Source organism: Equus quagga, chromosome 19 (genome assembly GCF_021613505.1).
Source record: "Equus quagga isolate Etosha38 chromosome 19, UCLA_HA_Equagga_1.0, whole genome shotgun sequence".
NCBI classification, from domain to species: Eukaryota; Metazoa; Chordata; class Mammalia; order Perissodactyla; family Equidae; genus Equus; species Equus quagga.
Genome location: NC_060285.1, coordinates 13,195,948 through 13,213,740, shown reverse-complemented (window position 1 = coordinate 13,213,740; position 17,793 = coordinate 13,195,948). Strand labels below are relative to the sequence as shown.

The 17,793-nt window shown below is 55.7% G+C and overlaps 1 protein-coding gene across 1 annotated transcript; it reads left to right on the top strand.

The window, feature by feature from the left end:
- The first annotated feature begins 9,025 nt into the window (after positions 1-9,025).
- HMOX1 (heme oxygenase 1) lies at positions 9,026-15,486 on the top strand. Its single transcript, XM_046646894.1, has 5 exons — positions 9,026-9,176; positions 10,337-10,457; positions 12,376-12,867; positions 13,693-13,792; positions 14,850-15,486. Exons 1-5 carry the CDS (start codon positions 9,148-9,150, stop codon positions 14,978-14,980), a joined length of 873 nt encoding a protein of 290 aa, XP_046502850.1. The 5' UTR covers positions 9,026-9,147; the 3' UTR covers positions 14,981-15,486.
- Positions 15,487-17,793: the final 2,307 nt, after the last annotated feature.

Sequence of the window (17,793 nt, the reverse complement as noted above, 5' to 3'; positions counted from 1 at the left end):
GATCCCAAGTTCTATTTTTGCCGAATCACGGTTCCAGCTGCTCGGGTTTCATCTGTTGGGGGCAAAGTCCCGGCTGCCCGGGCGCGGGAGGCGGCGACTCCCCGGAGCCCGCGAGTCCCGGGGCGGGGCCCGAGCCTCCGAAGCCGGCCCTCCCGCGCCCGCCGCCTCCCGCCGCCCGTGTTCGGGAGCTCATGCAGACCCGGCCTGGGCTGGGCCTTCACGCTGTTAAGTCGCAGAGCCCGGGGGGGTTGACGTTATGTTCCTATTCGGAGGTCGGGATGTGCTCACACGCTGGGACAGCTGCAGCACGGCCGGTGTAATTTCCTATAACGACAAGGTCAGGGAACGCAGAGGCCTCGAGCGCAGAGCAGCAGGACGCCTTCAAGCAGCGCAGGATCCGGTTGGAAGCCGGATGGAGGGAAAGGGCTCTGAAAGAGCCGTTCTGGGGCAATTGTTGACATTTGACTATAGGCTTAATGAATTCGCATCGGAATCAACTTTCCTGATGTTTATCGTTGTCCTGGGGTTACAGATCCCGTTCTCCGGGTATCCTACATGCTGAAGAAGTGGGGGTCAAGGGCAGGGTGCCTGTAATTTACTCTCAAGTGAGCCAGAAAAAAAAAATCTACTTAAACAAAAAAGTACGTATGTGTGTATATATATGGACAGAGAGAGAGAATGAGTGATGAAACACATGTGACAAAATACTAACAACTGGTGAAGCTAGATGAAGATATTTACAGAAAGATATTCTCTGTACTGTACCTGCCACTTTGCTGGACATTTGAAATTCTTTCAAAGTTTACTTTTTGGAAAAAAAATAAAGATGAGGACCCCGAGGTTCAAAACTCTATTGAGAGCAAGGTTGGTCCAACGTTAGGGACCCTACCCTACTCAGGACCCTCCAGAAGTTTCTAGCTAGGTAACGGCTCTGGTGGAATTCGCAAAGGGGAACTGAATGCCTCTCTCTGACCAAGCAGAACAGCTAAGGCTCACTGCAGGCTTCCGCTGTGCCAGCCCCTGCCAGCCTCTTACGTATACGCAACTGATTTTGCTCTCACCACATCCCCTTGAGCCAACGCCCGTCCTTCTCATTTTGTCAGAGGGGGAAATAAAAGCTGAGAGGGGGCCAAGGGTCCACACGCGGTAAGTCATGGATCCTGGATTGGACGGCAGTCCTTCTGCTTGGAGTCCATCACTTTAACCAGTCTACACTGCCAGAAGTGCCTGGATCAGGTCGAACCAGGTCTTGGAGCCAGTCAGGCTCCAGGTTGGCCAGGCTGTCCTAGCAGAGGGGGCTGCCGAAGACCGGGCTGCTGCCTGGTCTGGCTGAGGATCTTCAGGACCTGCACTAGGGGAGGCCGGACAATGTTTGAGAAAGATGTTGCCCTTTCTGCAAACTTCACTGCCTGCTGTGGGCCCAGGGACCCTGGACGGCTGCCCGTTGTAGAACCTGAGTGTGCTTTAGAGCCAGACGCGTGGGGATTGCACATTGCTAAGCCTCATTCATTACATATGTATCGACTGCCTGCTGTGTGCCAGGCTCCGGGCATAGGAAGGCGAGTCCCACATGGTCCTTGCCATCCAGAAGGAGCTCACCGTCTGGGTAGGGACAGCTGGGGCTCCAGGAGCCCAGTGGAGGCCCCATAAGGTGAGAGAAGAACTTCAGGAAAGGCTGGGCTGACTGCTTTACAGCATTATTGAGATAGAATTGACATACAATAACCTTGACATGTTTAAAGCACAGATCTTAAGGGGCCCGCCCGGTGGCATAGTGGTTAAGTTTGCACGTTCCGCTTCGGCAGCCTGGAGTTGGCCGGTTTGGATCCTGGGTGCAGACATGGCACCACTTGGTAAGCCATGCTGTGGTAGGCGTCCCACATATAAAGTAGAGGAAGATGGGCACGGATGTTAGCTCAGGGCCAGTCTTCCTCAGCAAAGAGAGGAGGATCGGCGGCGGATGTTAGCTCAGGTCTAATCTTCCTCAAAAAAAAAAAAAATTAAAGCACAGACCTTAAGGGATGCGTTTTGAGGTAGCTATACTGTGAAACCATCTCCGCAATGGAGATCATGAACTCATTCATCACTCTGAAAACTTTCCTCATGGTCCTTTGTAATGCCCTCCTCCAACTAGGTAACTACTCATCTGATTAGCTTAGCTTACCTTTCCTAGAATTTAATATAATTCCATACACATTTTATATATAATTTCCTGTAAATGGAATTATACAGTAAGTACTCCTTTTTTGGTCTGGCTCCTCTCCCTGAGCGTAATCATCGTGAGATTCATTCACGTTGTTGTGTGGCTCGATGGTTCGTTCCTTTTTATTGCTGAGCATCCCTGCGTTGTTTATACCGCAATTTGTTTATCCATTCACCTGTTGATGGGCCTGTGGGTTGTTTCCCGTTTGGGACTATTACAGACAAAGCCACTGTGAACATTCGCATCCACACCAGTCTTAGTGTGGACGTACGCTTTCATTTCTCGCAGGTAAATACCCAGGAGTGGTAGGCTGGGTTGTCCAGGAGGCGTACATTTAGCCTCTTAAGAAATTGCCAAATTGTCTTCCAAAGCGATTGTATTGTAGAGGGAGAAAAAAAGCTTTTTTCCTCTACCCTCCCAGGTTCTCCAGCTGCAGCCCTGGAAATGAAACTGATAGAAGACAAATCAACAAGAGAAAAAGAAACAGATTTATTAACACGCAGTACGCACACACGGGAGAAACTCAGTGATGAGCAACTCAAAGGAGTGGCTGGAACTGGGGCTCACACAGCGTCTCCCCGAAGAAAGAAATTTGAAGAGAAGTGTCAAGACTAAGGAAAAGGGGGTTAGGCTTTTAGGGGCAGCGGGCTGTGGGAAGGAAAATACATGGGGGAGACTAATGGAAGATAAGGATTCACTTGATAAGGCTTGTTATGCTGACGGCTCTGGGCCATCTCTGGGCTGAGGACTCTGCAGTTGTCTCAGGTGACTAAGTCTGAGGCTGCTTTTAGGCAAATGAGGGGGAAGACAGAGAGTGGGGTTTTTTGGCATTTACTGATTCTTAATTGTCTCCAGTTCCAAATAACCCTTACACGCTGAGTGGCATATTTGGGGGTGGCGTATTCTGACCTCCTGCAGGACCATTTTACGTTCCCACCAGCGGTAGGTGAGAGTTCTTTCTGCTCCGCATTCCAACAGTACGGATAGTCAGTCTTTTTCATTTGTACCATGCGAATAGGTGTGCAGTGGTATCTCACTGTGGTTTTCATTTGCGGTCCCCTGATGACCTGTGAGGTTGAACATCTTGTCACGTGCTTAGTTGGCATCTGTTTATCTTTGGTGAATTGTCCCTTCAAACTTTTTATCCATTTTTTAATTCGCTTGTTTGCCTTCTTATTATTGAATTGCACGAGTTCTTTACATATTGTAGAGACAAGTCTTTTGATGGATATATATTTGCACATATTGCCTCCAAGTCTCTGACTTGCCTCTTATTTTTTGTCACGATGTCTTTTAAAGAGCAACAGTTTTAAATTTTGATAACGTCCCATTGTCCCATTGGTTGACCTTTTTCTTTTATATTTTGTGTTTTGGGTTGTATTTGAGAAATCTTGGTCAACTCCAAGGTCACTGAGATCTTCTTTCGTAATTTATTCCATATGTTTTACAGGTTTAGCTCTTTCATTGAGGTCTATAATCCATTTCTGGGCCAAGTCTTGAAAGATGAATAGCTTGACAGAGGTGTGAAAGAGGGCAAGCTAGGCAGGCGGGGCCAGGTGAGCAAAGGCCCAGAGGGGAGTGTGCCTTGATAGTTGGGTGTGAGGGGTAAAGGAGATAAGGAATGGAAAGACGTTCCATCAGGGCTGGCTCTCGTCTGTTCTTCTGTGGGAGAGCCCCTAGCCCTCCCGGGAGGCTCAAGATAAGCCTCCTGTGTTAAATGCTGACATTTCCCGGTGACTGCTTGCCTTGCTGCTTTGGGGAGCTCTTTTATCAGAAATGTTCATCTTTTGCCTGTTACATGTGTGGCGAACATTTTCTCCCCGTCTGTCGCTGAGGTATCATCCTTGTCTGTGGGATCTCTGGCAACCCAGAAAGCGTCAGTGTTTGCAGGCTGGTCTGATGCTGCGTTTCAGGATTTGGGCCTGTCTGCCTTGCTGAGGAAGGTCTGTGCTCCGTTCAGGCTGCGCGGCACCCTGGGGCCCCCTGCCCTGCTGGGTCAAAGGCAGGCCCTCTTGGGTCTGTGTGGGGTGTGGGTGTGGGCAGGACCCCCTGTGTGACCTTGTTTACCTGCTGCCCCCTGCCTGAGGAAACCCAGATGGGTCTCCTGAGTCTCTGGGAACACCGTCCAGCTGAGGCAAGAGACCCGCCCTGCTCCCGGGGCTCAGCTGGGGCCTCGCCTCTGTTTTTCACCCTTAGGACCTTGGGAGCTGCGGCCCGGGCCCCCTCCCTACAGCCCAAACCACTTCTGCCTTCCTGGCAGGCGGGCGGGTGGGCGGTGCCTGCGGAGTGCTGAGTCCAGATTTCCCCGTTTCCCGCTGCAGCTGCATTTCTGCTGTGTCACGGTTGGGAGGGGGGACTCGCCGAGACAAGGAGAAGGAGGAATTTGCTGAGTCACCGGCCACTTCCTCAGCCTCCCTCTGGGTGGTCGGTGAAAGGGCAGTTTCACAGCGGGCCTGAGGAAGTGAAACTTCTGGAAAAGGCCAGAAGACTCCTATTTACCTCCAAGTCTGCACACTGTTTGCAAAGCCCGGTCCCATACATCTTTTAAAATGGATTTGTCCAAGGCCACGCTGCCCAGCTGCCCCCATGGCGTAACTGGCGACTCCACCTTCCCGGGTGGAAAACTGTGGAGTTCTTCTTGACTCTTCTTTTTTCTCATATCCCACTTCCTATTCTTCTGAAACTCTTGATGGCTCTGCCTTTAAAATAGGGGTGTTTTAGGCCACTTCTAGCCCCGTCCTGCCCAAGCCACCATCACCTCTCTGCTGGATTACTCCAGTGGCTGCCCTCTGCCCTTGGCCTTCTGCAGTCCAGCCTCACCCTCAGCAACCACAGTGACTGACCCCACAGGAACCCAGGGAGATGCTGGCACTGCTCCCCTCCAAACCCTGGAGTCCCCGCCCCCCCCCCCCCCCCCCCCCCCACCAAAAGGCCTTTGTGACAGCCTGCAGGCCCCTCGGGCTCTGTCCCCCTTCTCTCCCTGCCCTCCTCTCCCGCCCGCCCCTTCCCTGCCTGCTCCAGCCACACTGGCTTCCATGCTGCTGCTTGTCCACGCCGCATGTGTCCCACCTTGGGACCTTGGCCCTGTCTTTTCCCTGGTGCTTGAGACAAGATTCCGCCATACCTCCCAGCCTGTGCGGTCCACCTTACCTGCCCCTCATTTAACACTGCCATCCTTGAATGGCTCTCACAGGTTGCATCTCTCTGACCTCTCCTGCCGGGTCTCTTTGCCTCCAGCCAGGGCAAGCTCTCTACTTTTAAGGGCCCCTGAGACTAGGCTCGGCCCCCCCAGAGGATCTGAGGGGATCTCTCCGCTTTAAGGTCTGTAACCTTAATTCCATCGGCAAAGTGGAATTAATTCAATGGTAACACATATTTGCAGGTTCCAGGTACTGGGGCACAGACATCTTGGGAGGGACATGGTTCTGCCCACCACAGATAAACTCCCCCCTCCCGGGCTGGGTGAGGATGGAATTGATGGGGCTGGGGAGAATGCCTGGCTCGGAGCAGACCGCAGTGTTTCTTTCTAATTCCATCCACATTTGTCTTCTGTGCCACAGTGCCCGTTCTGGATCATTTTCTCCCATCCCAGACTTCCTCCATTAGGGTCCTGAGCACGCATGCTCTGTCAAGACGTGCTTCTACCCTCTTCAGCCTTATAACTCCAGCACTCATACAGAACGGGCCCATTCGAGCTGCGCAGGCATTTGAGTCAGAAAGGAAAGCTTGGAGAAGAGGTGGTGGGTTCGCGGACAGAATAAAGCCTTCGTGGAGGAACACCAGACATTGTGCTGGGAGACGGCAGAAGAGGGGCGTTGAGGGAGAGCCCCTGGGAGCTCTCTGTCCATCCCTCTCCTGCCTCCCAACGCGGAGGCTCTGCCCCAGGTGTGAGGAAGACAGGCCGTGAGTGGCGGGTAGGCCTCCCCTATTGCTGTCATGCCACACCGCAAACCGTAGCTTCAAACAGCACAGTTTATGCTCTGCAGTTCCTGAGGTCGGAAGTCCTAAAATGGGTCTGCAGGGCCGCGTTCCTTCTGGAGTTCTAGGGGAGCATCCAATTCTGTGCTTTTTCCAGCTTCTGGAGGCCACCTGCTTTCCGAGCCTCGTGGCCCCTAGCTCCACCTTCAAAGCTGGGAGCAGCGCATCTTCCAATCTCGCCCTCTGTCCTGCTTCCCTTGTCACAATCGCCTTCTGTATCTGTAACCATCCAACCTCCCTCCTACAAGGACTTTTGTGAAGACATTAGGGCCCGTAAAGATAATCCAGGATAATCTCCCCATCTCGAGATGAGACCTTTAAGGTAACCACATCTGCAAATCCCTTTTGCTGTGTGAAGTAAGATATTCACAGGTTCTGGGAATGAGGCTGTGGCCATCCTTGCGGGGCCATTATTCAGCCTCCACGGGAGGAGAAAGAATGCCACTCGGATCACTCCCGTTGCTTGAGGACAGGGAAGAGGAAGTCAGGAAGCTGAATCAGCATGGGGTACGGCGGCAAGCTCAACACTGGGACAGAGAAGACAGCCACATCAGCTCTGACCTGGCCTCCTCTGCCCTGGGGTTGTCCGTGTGTGGGGTCTGTTCTAGCTAAGTCTGGGGCTCCCAGTTGGGACGAGGGATACTCCTGGAGGACAGACTGGCCCCTCGGTGAGAGGTTAGGAGCAGGGGCTCTCGCTTCAGAGTGCCATGGTTTCAATCCTGACTCTGTCATCACTAGCTGTGTGACTTGGGGAGACTACTTAACCTCTCTGTGCTTCAGTGTTTACACGGACAAAATGGAGTTGAAAATGCTGATACCTTGCAGGGCTGTTGTCAGATCCTACACATAGTAAGTGTTCAATAAGGGTTGGCCAAGTTTGCAATTTGTAACTGTAGCTTGGTTCCAGCCCTTTCGGGCAGCCTAACAATGTTATTGTTTTTACCAGAAAGAGATTTTGTGGTGTCTATAGTCATATGACACATAATGACGTTTCGGTCAACAACAGACCGCATATATGATGGTGGTGCCATAAGATCAGTACCATGTAGCCTAGGTGTGTAGCAGGCTGTACCATGTAGGTTTGGGTAAGCGCACTTTGTGATGTTCACACAACGGCAGAATAGAGTGACAGTGCATTTCGCAGAACGGGTCCCATCATTGAGTGACAAGTGACTGTATTCATTCATTATTCATTCATTCATTCATTCAGTCCGTGTTGACTGCCACCTGCCAGGCACGGTTCCAGGCTCTGGGGATTTGGAAAGCAAAGCAGACAAGTTCTCTGCCTCCTGGAGTCTGCATTCTAATGAGGGCACTGGTTTCTCATGGTCCTGATTTCTGGAAAGTTCTTGGCAGCTCTTTTTGGAATCACCTAGCAGCAACAGTTCTGACCTCTGTGCGTCTTGTAAAGCAGTAGGCACCACCTTTCCAAGACAGCCGTCGGGGGAGCCTTCTGGGCTGCAGTGGGAGCAGCCATGTGCCTCTGGCTGGTTTCACCCTCTGCCACTTTCTGGGAGACGATTCCCCACTTTGGAGTTTTTGTGGTGGACGGCCTGGGTTCAAACCCTTATCTTAACCTCTCTGCCTCAGTTTCCTCATTTGTAAAATGGGGGTAATAATATCACCAACCTGTGAGGTCACTATGAGGATTAAATGAGTTCATACATGTAAGTGCTTAGAATAGTGTCTGGCGCACAGCGGGTGCTCGGTGAACGTCCCTGTCAGTATGGTTACCATCGTTCACAGAAGCAGGAGCTGGCGGTACAGTTTATGCAGAGGGCTGCCCTCCCGCCATAGGCCCTCTAACCAGAAGGCTCAGCAACGCCCAGGTCGCTGGATTGACTTGGGGACTGAAAGTCAGGGAAGTGAACCTGGAAGAGGAAGCTGGGGAATCTATGCTGGACAGGCGGTCCTCAAGCCGGTACTGCCGTCCTTCAGAAGTGGGGCACTTGCCGCCTCCATTTCCAAATGGCACCCTTGCACTGAGCCAAAGTCACCTCTTCTTTGTAAATTTGGAACCCAGGACTGTGGCACTGGGAGGGGACTTCAGGAACCAGCCAGTCCATTTGTGTTGTCATCTGGGCTCACCCAGTGACCTGCTCCCCTCACCCCGGGGTTTAATTCAGTAGTTGATCAGCGAGGGGCGGCTCTGTTCCAGGCCTGGAGCGGGCGCTGGGGACGAGAGGTGAGCCAGATGTGACAGCCCTGGAAGGGCGCCCTGGCAGGCAGGCGGGGAGGCGGTTGGTATGACAAGTGTCTCGGTCAAGCTGTGCACCAAGTGCTGAGAGGCTGGAGGAGGCAGGCAGAGACTTGAACGCACCCCAGGGTGAATTCCCGCTTATGTGAGACCGTGGGCACGCCGCTTCACTCCCTGAGCCTCAGTTTCCCCGTCTGTAAAATGGGGGCCATCTACGCCACAAGATAGTGGCAGGGACGGATGGTGACAACAGTATAGTCTCCAGCCGTCAGTGGGTGCTCAGAAACAGGCCCTAAACGTACATTAAAGGGACCGTGAGGCGGCAGGATCAGCTGAGGGTTGGGTGGGGGAGGTGACACTTAGGCAGCAAGCCCCCAGCAAAGGGGAGGAGGGGACTGCAGGCAGGGGCTGGGTGCTCAAGTCCCATCCCCGCGTGGGGGGCCCTGAAAGGGGCCACATCACACAGCGGCTCAAATTTCCAGAAAAGGTTTTTTTTAACGTCCTGTTTTAAACAGCTTTGTTTTCCAAGGGTCATATGACCCCCCCCCCCCCCCCCCCACCGCCGGGGGCGCGCGGGCGGGGCGCGCGGGCGGCGCGGGTGTTGCAACGTGGGGCCCGGGGAGTAGGATCCGCCGGGGGCCGCGCCCACGTGACCCGGCGCGGGGATAAATGGACGGCGCGGCCGGCTCGGCACAGTCACCCTCCCGCCTCCTCCTGCGTGTCTGGAGTCGTCGGAGCCGCCCCGGAGCCAGCCGAGCGCCGCCGCCGGATGGAGCACCCGCAGCAGCCGGAGGACAGGCAAGCGCGGGGACGGCCTTTCCCGGCGGGGGGGGGGGGGCCGGTCTCAGGCCCTCCGGCCCAGCCCCGGGGGTCACCTCGCTGAACGGCCGGACCCTAGGGCTTTGGAGTCAGGAGGAGCTGGTTCCAGTCCTGCCTGTGCCAGTAGGGTAGTTAGAAGGGGGGAAGATGGTTTGCACGCCTGGTGCCCTGGCACGGGGTGGCGGCCCGATGACAGTGTCGCTATGGTGTCCAACTGTGTTTGGGGTGTTGGACTTTTGAGGGCGTTTGGAGTTGCTCTGCTTACTGTAGGATGCCTGTGGCCACGGAGCCTGGGGACAGGGCGACGGTCTCTCACGAGAGCCCCCTCTTGGCCGTGTGCACGTCTCACCTGCTGTCGAGCAGTGGCCCTGGCTCTGGGTCCCCCCTTTCACAGACGAGGGCTGCACAGTCCAGGGCGGCAACAAGCGCAAGGTCGCCAGGCTGTCAGGTGTCAGAGCTGAGATTTGATCTGTGCTGTTCCCCTCCGAGTCTGGCTCCTTCCCTTCTCCCGGGAATTTGATGAGCACGGAGAGAACAGGGGACAGTGCCTCTGGAGGGGGTGTGGGAGAGGAAGGAGAAATGACAGTTCTGCCAGAGGTGGATACGGACGGGTGGCAGAAATACTCCCAGAAGGGGACTGATTTCTTTGCGTGAAGCAGAGTTTTGCAGGCTTTTTAACCCAAACCCTTTTATGATGAGCATAACATTATGAGGGGTCGTGAGATTTGTATCTGAAGCTTCAACACGATAAATGAACGAAGTCTTGCGTTCAAGAGCCAGTCAAAGCAAGTCTGACGCTGATATGAAGATTGGCCCGCTGCTGCTTCTCCCTGAGCTGTGCCACCTCCTCTCCTCCATGGAGAGTAACTGGCACCAGGATTTCTCCCGTGGGTTTGGGGACCATATGCCACAGTATTGTAATGACTGAGGAGTGTTGCTGGGGCTGCGTGTTAAGGTGGCGGGCACGTGGCCTGTGTCTGAGCTTGGAGGCTGGACTGACTTCTGCGGAGAAGCCCGCCGAAGCCAAAGTCCCTTGCAGGCCTGCCGACAGGCGGGCGGCGCCCTGGGGAGCTCAGCGTCCCAAGGGCCCTGCCCATAGCCACCCTCCCTTGTTCACCCTCTGTCCCTTCCCTCTGCAGCATGTCCCAGGATTTGTCAGAGGCCGTGAAGGCGGCCTCCAGGGAGGTACACAGCCAGGCGGAGAATTCCGAGTTCATGAAGAACTTTCAGAAGGGCCAGGTGACCCGAGATGGCTTTAAGGTATGTGGCCTGGGGGGACCAGCCCTGGTGTGGGAGGGTATGACGGGTGTGGGTGTGTGTGCCCAAGGCTCAGGGCAGTGGTGTAAGTGGGGATCAGGACCAGGGCTGCCGAGGGACCAGATGGGCATGTCCAAGGGAATCATTTTACAGGATGATGACCTTGAGGCTCAGAGAGGGGAGGTGACTTTCCCAAGTTCGCACAGCAAATTCACAGCCTGTTGTGTAGTGTGGTGGAGGAGCTGGGGCAGTAGTGCCATAAACTGAGCACCTAGTCCGTGCTGAGTGTTTTTACACACTTGCTTTCTAATCTGTGCCTCAACCTTGATATGGAGGATGAGGAAAGAAAGGCTCAGAGAGCTTAAGTAACTAACAAAAGGTCACACAGCTAGTAAGTAAATGAGAAAAGCCAAAATCAAACTGAGGCTGGTCTCATTTCAGAGCTTTATGCTCCTGATCTAATTATAAGCCGCCTCTGAAGGCAAAGGGGCAGTGTGGGTTCCAGCCGGAGCACAAACATTTGCTAACAGTTAAGACTGTGGGAACCTCATCTACCGTCCTTAAGGCAGCTTTCCTGCCTCTGTGAAAAGGAATTTCAACAGCTTTTTGCTGGGCACTGATTTTGCTACTTCCCAGCAGGGTTGTGAAATTCATGCAAATAGAAGGGAAGCACTTGACACCCAGGCAGGTGCCGGGGGACCAGAGTGTGGGGGCGGGGAAGCAGTACCTGGTGCCCTCCCCTCAGCGATTTGGACCCTGCCCCATGCCCACCGTGACGGGAGATGCGGTTCTCGGGGGTCGGGGCCCTGGTCCAGGCCTTGCTCCATCTTCCTCATCCTCCTCCCTCCCTCAAAAAGATGACACACGCCCAGTCCCTGTACTATGGCTGGGGGCAGCGGGGTGGGAGGTGACTTTGGACCATGCCCCTAAGGCACTGAGTTCAGAGCGTGCACACAGATCCGCGAGGGCACCCAGTGCTCGCTGAGAGGATGCTGATGGAGGTGGCAGTTATCACCACGCCTCTGACGTCACTGTTGATGCCCAGTGCTCTGCCCGTCCCATCCTGCTAGACCCTTCCCTCAGCCCCCCTTTAGGATATGGTCAGATTATCCCTGTTTTCAGAGGAGGGAACCGAGGCTTGACTTGCAGAGTCACACAGACCTCAGACCGTCTCCCGCTCTGGGGTGGGAAGCTGAGAACCAGAGAGGGCAAGTGGCTTCCCTACGGTCACACAGCTGAGGACTGGCTGAGCCCCCATTAGAATCAGGTCTGTCACACTCAGAGTGCCAGGCTGTTTTGTACCAGGCCGCCTGGCTTTCTGCCCCATTGAGCAATGGGGCTGTTGTCAAGATTTATGATTCAGAAGTAACTTGGACATCTCAACTGGAAAGTCTAAACTTTGTCCTCTTTCAAACTCAGACTAGAGTCTGAATGTGTGACGGGAGTTCCCCGGAGCCAAGGTGCACTGGGCCTGTCCGCCAGCCCAGCATCCAGAGGGGGCGGGGCTCAGCATGGGCCTTTGGGTGGCAGAGTCGGCCCTGCAGATCCTCACCAGAGGGCAAAGGCCAGAGGTGCTCTTCCAGTCAGCCGCTCCCGGGCCCACCCGGCCTGGGCTGGACTCCACTTTGGTTTGACCTCAGCGTCTCACCCCCTCTCTGAGCCTTAGTTCCCTTTTCTGTAAAATGGGGGTGGCAACTCCCTTGTGGGGTTTCTATAAGGATTAAGTTAAGCTGCATGTTTCACCCCATGGGATCCCGGGGTTTGGGGCTCAGAAAATGCACGCTTGGGTTTTCCTCGTGCGAAGCCCCCCTCTGGCCGCCATGTGGAGAGGATTGGCAGGGGCCAGCCTGGCGGGAGCGGGGATGGGGCTGGGGGCCGTGCTCAGGCTCGGCGGCAGTCTGAGCGCCCACTCTGGTTCCAGCTGCTGATGGCCTCCCTGTACCATATCTACACGGCCCTGGAGGCGGAAATCGAGGACAACAAGGAGAACCCGGTCTATGCCCCCCTCTACTTCCCAGAGGAGCTGCACCGCAGGGCCGCCCTGGAGCAGGACATGGCCTTCTGGTACGGGCCCCGCTGGCAGGAGGCCATCCCCTACACGAAGGCCACCAGGCGCTACGTCCGGCGCCTCCAAGAGGTGGGGCGCACCGAACCCGAGCTGCTGGTGGCCCACGCCTACACCCGCTACCTGGGTGACCTGTCAGGGGGCCAGGTCCTCAAGAAGATTGCGCAGAAGGCGCTAGACCTGCCCAGTTCCGGCGAGGGCGTGGCCTTCTTCACCTTCCCCCACGTCGTCAGCGCCACCAAGTTCAAGCAGCTGTACCGCTCCCGCATGAACTCCCTGGAGATGACCCCCGAGGTCAGGCACAGGGTGATCGAAGAGGTCAAATCCTCGTTCCTGCTCAACATTCAGGTGAGGGTCCAGCAGCCCTGCTGACCGCCGCCTGCCCCAGCTGCTCCTCCCGGGGACATTTCCTTTATGGCAGGGGGAGGGGCCGAGGGTCTCGGTGAAGCGTAAGGACTCCAGCTAGGGTTCCGCTTCTGCCACTTACTGGCTGGGTGACTTTGGGCGAATCCCTTAATCTCTCTGTACCTCAGTTTCCCCATCTGTAAAATGGGGATGTAATAATACCCACATCTTAGAGTTTGTTGTCAGGCTTAAATGAGTTTATACCACCAAGTCCCTATCGCAGGGCATGGCACAGGGTCGGCCCTCCAGTGTCAGTTACTGTGATTGGGGTGTGAGCATCATGGTCATAGCACACTCTGACAACACCCTGTGACAACATGGAAGTGGTGTGTGCCTTTGTGTGTGGCCGGGTTGGCACTGCAGGGGTTGCAGGTGCCCCAGGTGCAGCCTCTGCCTTCCGGGGCCCCTCAGCCCAGCCCAGGAGGCAGGTGCATCTTTCTACGGGTGCCTCAAATCTGGCGGACGATGGGCTTTGACAAGGCCTTGAAGGATGGAATCTCGGGTGGAGCTGGGGGGGCCCGTGTTGCGAGTGGGGGTGAGGTCCCTTCTAACCCACATTTTGTAGAATCCTGTCGCCCTCCGCCCACCTGAAGGCACTCTGGCTCCCGGTTCCCAGCCTGGACCTCAGAAGAGACTGGTCCAGGCACCCGTGGAACAACACCCCTCCCTTGCATTCCCCTAAAAAACCAACAACATCAAAACCCTGTCAACCCTCCATGAAAGTCTGTGTCTCTGCTGAGCCAGGCACGTGCGTCTTCTGTCTTCCAGCTGTTTGAGGAGCTGCAGGAGCTGCTGACCCGGGACACCAAGGACCAGAGCCCCTCGAAGGCCCCGGAGCTCCGCAGGCGGGCCGGCAGCAGGGCGCAAGGTGAGGGCCTCCGGGGGCGGCGTCTCCCCTGGGCTCTGCAGGAGGGGCACATGGCCCGCCTGGCTGCCTCCAGTGTCTCTTGACCCTTGTGTCTTTTGAATGTTTTAAATGAGAAGGAGGGGGCAGGGAAGAGGGCCTGGGGTCAGCCCTCAGTGCATGACCCCGGGAAGCCGTGTAACCCCACCACACCACAGTGTTCCCAACCCTGAAATCGAGGGCAGTCGAGCTGGTTCTAGTTCGCTGGCTCAAAAGGGAAGACTTGCACAAAGGGCCCTGGGAAGTCCTGGGCAAAGCCGTCCCCCCTCTTAATATAGGTTCCTTTTGGGGCCCTCTAATGGTTCCTGAGCAGAGACCCTGACGTCGGGCAGGGAGCCCAGGGCCTGCTCTGGCTATTACCCCGCCCTGAGATGCTGGGATGACACATAACCCCCGGGTCTTGTCCTGTGTGTGTCCCTCCCTCACGTGCCTCAGAGAGCTATCGAGGCTGTGGCTGTGTTGGCAGAATAGCTGGGAAACTTCCAGAAACTCTAAAATGCTCCGCAAAATGCCCCGTCTCCCGTGGGCGCGTGCGTGGCTCTGGGAGGCGGGGTGGAGAGGTGAGGCTCAGCCGTCTGCCTGGCTGGTTCCTTTAGGCCTTGGCTCCTGGAGTCCCCGGAACCCACCTGGCCCTGTGGCTTTCCCACGGGTGCCAGGACCACGTGGGACCCCTCTGTTGGCCACATTGGGCCTGGGAGCGTTGGAACGTGGCTGGTCCTAATAGGACTGGCCACCTGGTGGGGTGAGGGGACTTCGCCCCAATGCGGCAGTTCTCGAAGTGTGGTTCCCTGGAGCACCCCTACGTTCTCACAATGTGGGCTGGCTGAAAATGGAAGAAGGCACAGCTTGGAGAAGTAGTGAGCTCCCTGTCTTGGGAGGTATTCAAGCAGTGGCTAGGGGGCTACCTGTTTGTGTTCTAGCCGGATCCTGGCATTGAGCAGGGACTGTACTGCTGTGTTTTCTTGTGACATCAGACCCCCTCCCACCCACCTGTGTTGACACTGCTCCCTTTCTCTTTCAGACCCTACGCCCTCAGAGACTCCCGGGGGGAAGCTCCCACTCAGCATCCTCTCCCCGGTGCCGCTCCTCCGGTGGGTCCTCACACTCAGCTTTCTGGTGGCCACGGTTGCCGTGGGGCTCTATGCCATGTGAACGCCAGCCTGCTGGCTCCTGGGGGCCGAGAACTCTGCCCGCCCGAAGGCCCTCTCTCTCTGGAGGAGAATCTCTCTGCTGGCTTCTTCCTTTGGGCATAGGGGGCTGTTGGGCCCCCGCCTTCTCCCTGCATCCCTCCCTCTCTGGAAAGGAAGAAGTCTGCGGCGTCTTCCCCAACCAACAAGCACAGCCGGCCCCATGACCTGAACTTTAAATTGGGACGAGGGCTCTCGCCGGCCCCTCAGCATCCCTGTTCCTGCCCGCTGAGCCCAGAAGTCATGGCCAGCAGTGGCAGCTGTCCAAACCTCCAGAGGCCCTGGGGTCACGGTCTCCTGACATGCCGTGACCGCTCTCCCCTGGGCCAGGGCGGTTTTTATGTAAACGTGCAAAGATGTTGTGTCTCGCGTCACTGTCTTGTTTTTGTTGGAGCCACTTTTTGTTCCCGGCTTGGCCTGAACCGGGTGTTCTGTTGTGTTCTGTTAGGTTTTTGTAGCAGGGCTGGGGTGGGTTTTGGGGGGTGGGGTGCGGTGGGGAGAGAGGCGTTTAACAGCTCTGTGGCCTTGGTCTCTAACTTGCGTGTGAAATAATAAACTCCCCTGCCTGATAGTAACTCCGAGTGTTTTTCTTGGGCTCTGTTCCCCGGGGGACGGACCTTCTCGCTTGTTTCCTGAGTGCTGGGTCCCGGGACGAGGGGAGGGTGGTGGTGGTGGGAGCTGTTTTTGGACGTTGGGCTCTGTTCTGAGAACGTGGGGGGTGAATTTGAAGCTGAGGGTGGCGCATCTTTGTGGCGAACCCTGCTCAATGCGAGACACAGCTTTACCGAGGGTGGGCTTGCCCTGCGAGGCTGCAAGGAGCAGATTCCGGGATAAAATTTGTGCCCTGTACAGTGAATCTGAAAGACCTGAGACCCTGGGTTCAAAGCCCCGCTCCTCTGGTAGCCCTGCCTTGGGGGTTAGGTTCAGCCTCGCTGGGACTCAGATCTGTCGCTGAGATGTGAACACGGCGAGACCCCCCTCACCTCCCGCCTTGAGAAGCACATGAGATGTACGCGAGATGCCAACCCTGTACTGTTACTGAACCTGAAGTGAGTTTGCTCACCCGTTGCGAAGCAAGCCAGTCTCTGACACCAGGTGTGGTGGAAGAACGTAGGAATTTTATTTTTGCACAGTGCTGAGCAAGGAGAGAGGGCAGCTAACACTCAAATCCCAAACTCCCCGAAAAGCTAAAAGGAAGGGTTTTTATTTGGGGGTTTAGGTAGGTGAGGGGGAGCATATGGCCTTGCTGGTTGGAGCTTTCCCACCAGCCTCTCTTTGGCCTTGAGACTACTTGCAGAGATGAGGGAGCCCGTGACCTTGCTGGTCAGCAGCTTTCCCACCAGCCCGTATCTCTTTGTGGGGAGGAGACGGTCCAGGTGCTTGTCCTTGACGGTGTCTGTCTCCACGGAGGATAGCGGATTCTGGAGGCAGGAAGCCAGAGAGTAAGCAGGGAATGAGTGTTTTGGTTTTAACCTCATATATGCTGGGTTTAATGTGGGGAAACTGATACCAGGGTCGATATCAGTACCACGTTAGCTCCCGTTAGGAAACGATGGAGATCAGGGTTTGTGATGTTTGCTAAGTGATTCCTGTCCTGAGAGAGCCACCTCCCCTGTGTCATCTCCTTCAATCGTCACAGCAAACTCGCGAAGGGGTAACCACTCTGAGGGGCAGGAAGGATGTCAGCCAGGTCTGCCCAACCCTAAAATTCAAGCCTTAAAAGCCCAGGAAGTCACAAAGCCACCGAAATACTACATATGCCGCCTGCCACTCCAGGAAAGTGAGAACCCCTCCCTGAAGGTGCAGGTGGGACGCCAGGGGACACAGGGCTTCCTTATATGGCTGGGGTGCAAGGACTGGGAGTCAGAAGTCCTCTGCCCCGGCCTCAGCTCCATCACTAGGTCTGGAACCTTGGGCGTCACCTCGAGTTTCTGCTCACTGGCAAAGAGAACAAGACGCCCGCCTCCCACGGCGGGCGGGAGGCCCGGGGCCACCAGACCCCGGCGATGTGGCATGGGGGGCACTCCAGGATTCGGGCTGCCCCAGAGGTTCTGATTCTGGACACCTGGCAGGAGTCTGGAACCCGATCGTGGAAAAGCTCCGGGAGACTCCCAGGGGCCCGGCTCATTGTTGGTGGTGACAAAGGAAGGAAGGAAGGAAGGGGCGGGAAACGGCCCCATAATGTGGGTTCTGCGCCTACTGCGGAAAGTGTAGCGGCTGTAAGTAGGCTGGGTTTAATCTAAGCGACCACCCAGAGAGGAAGACGAGAAGAGGAGGAAGAGGAGCAGAGCCAGGTTCGGGCGCACTTGAGACCGTCTTCACACGCCGCAAACACACGCATTTCGAACCCCGAAAGCTACATGTGCACGTGGCAAAGAATAAAACGCCCTTTCCGGCTCCTTTGGGGGTGGGCAGGGGAGTGAACGCGTCGTTTCGCCAAATCTTCCCGTTTTTCAAGGTAGCTTGGGGATCCGGCCGTGAACTTTCGCAAATTTTAGGCACTGCCAAATAATGAAAACTCTGCTATAATTAAAAAAAAACAACCAGCACTTGGGTCTAAGAAGACATCCCTTGAGTCCCAAGTCTTGGATGATTTTAACGCCCAGAGCTGTTAGGGAGACCCGAAGTGACTTTTTTCCGACAAACCTCGGTGTTTTGGGAGAGCATGGGACCGGGAGAGGACCCGGGCGGGGGCGGGCGGGTGTGTAGCGGCGCGGGCCCACACTGCGCATGCGCGCGCTGCTCGCGGACCTACGGCTTCGAAACCCCAAGTGCTTG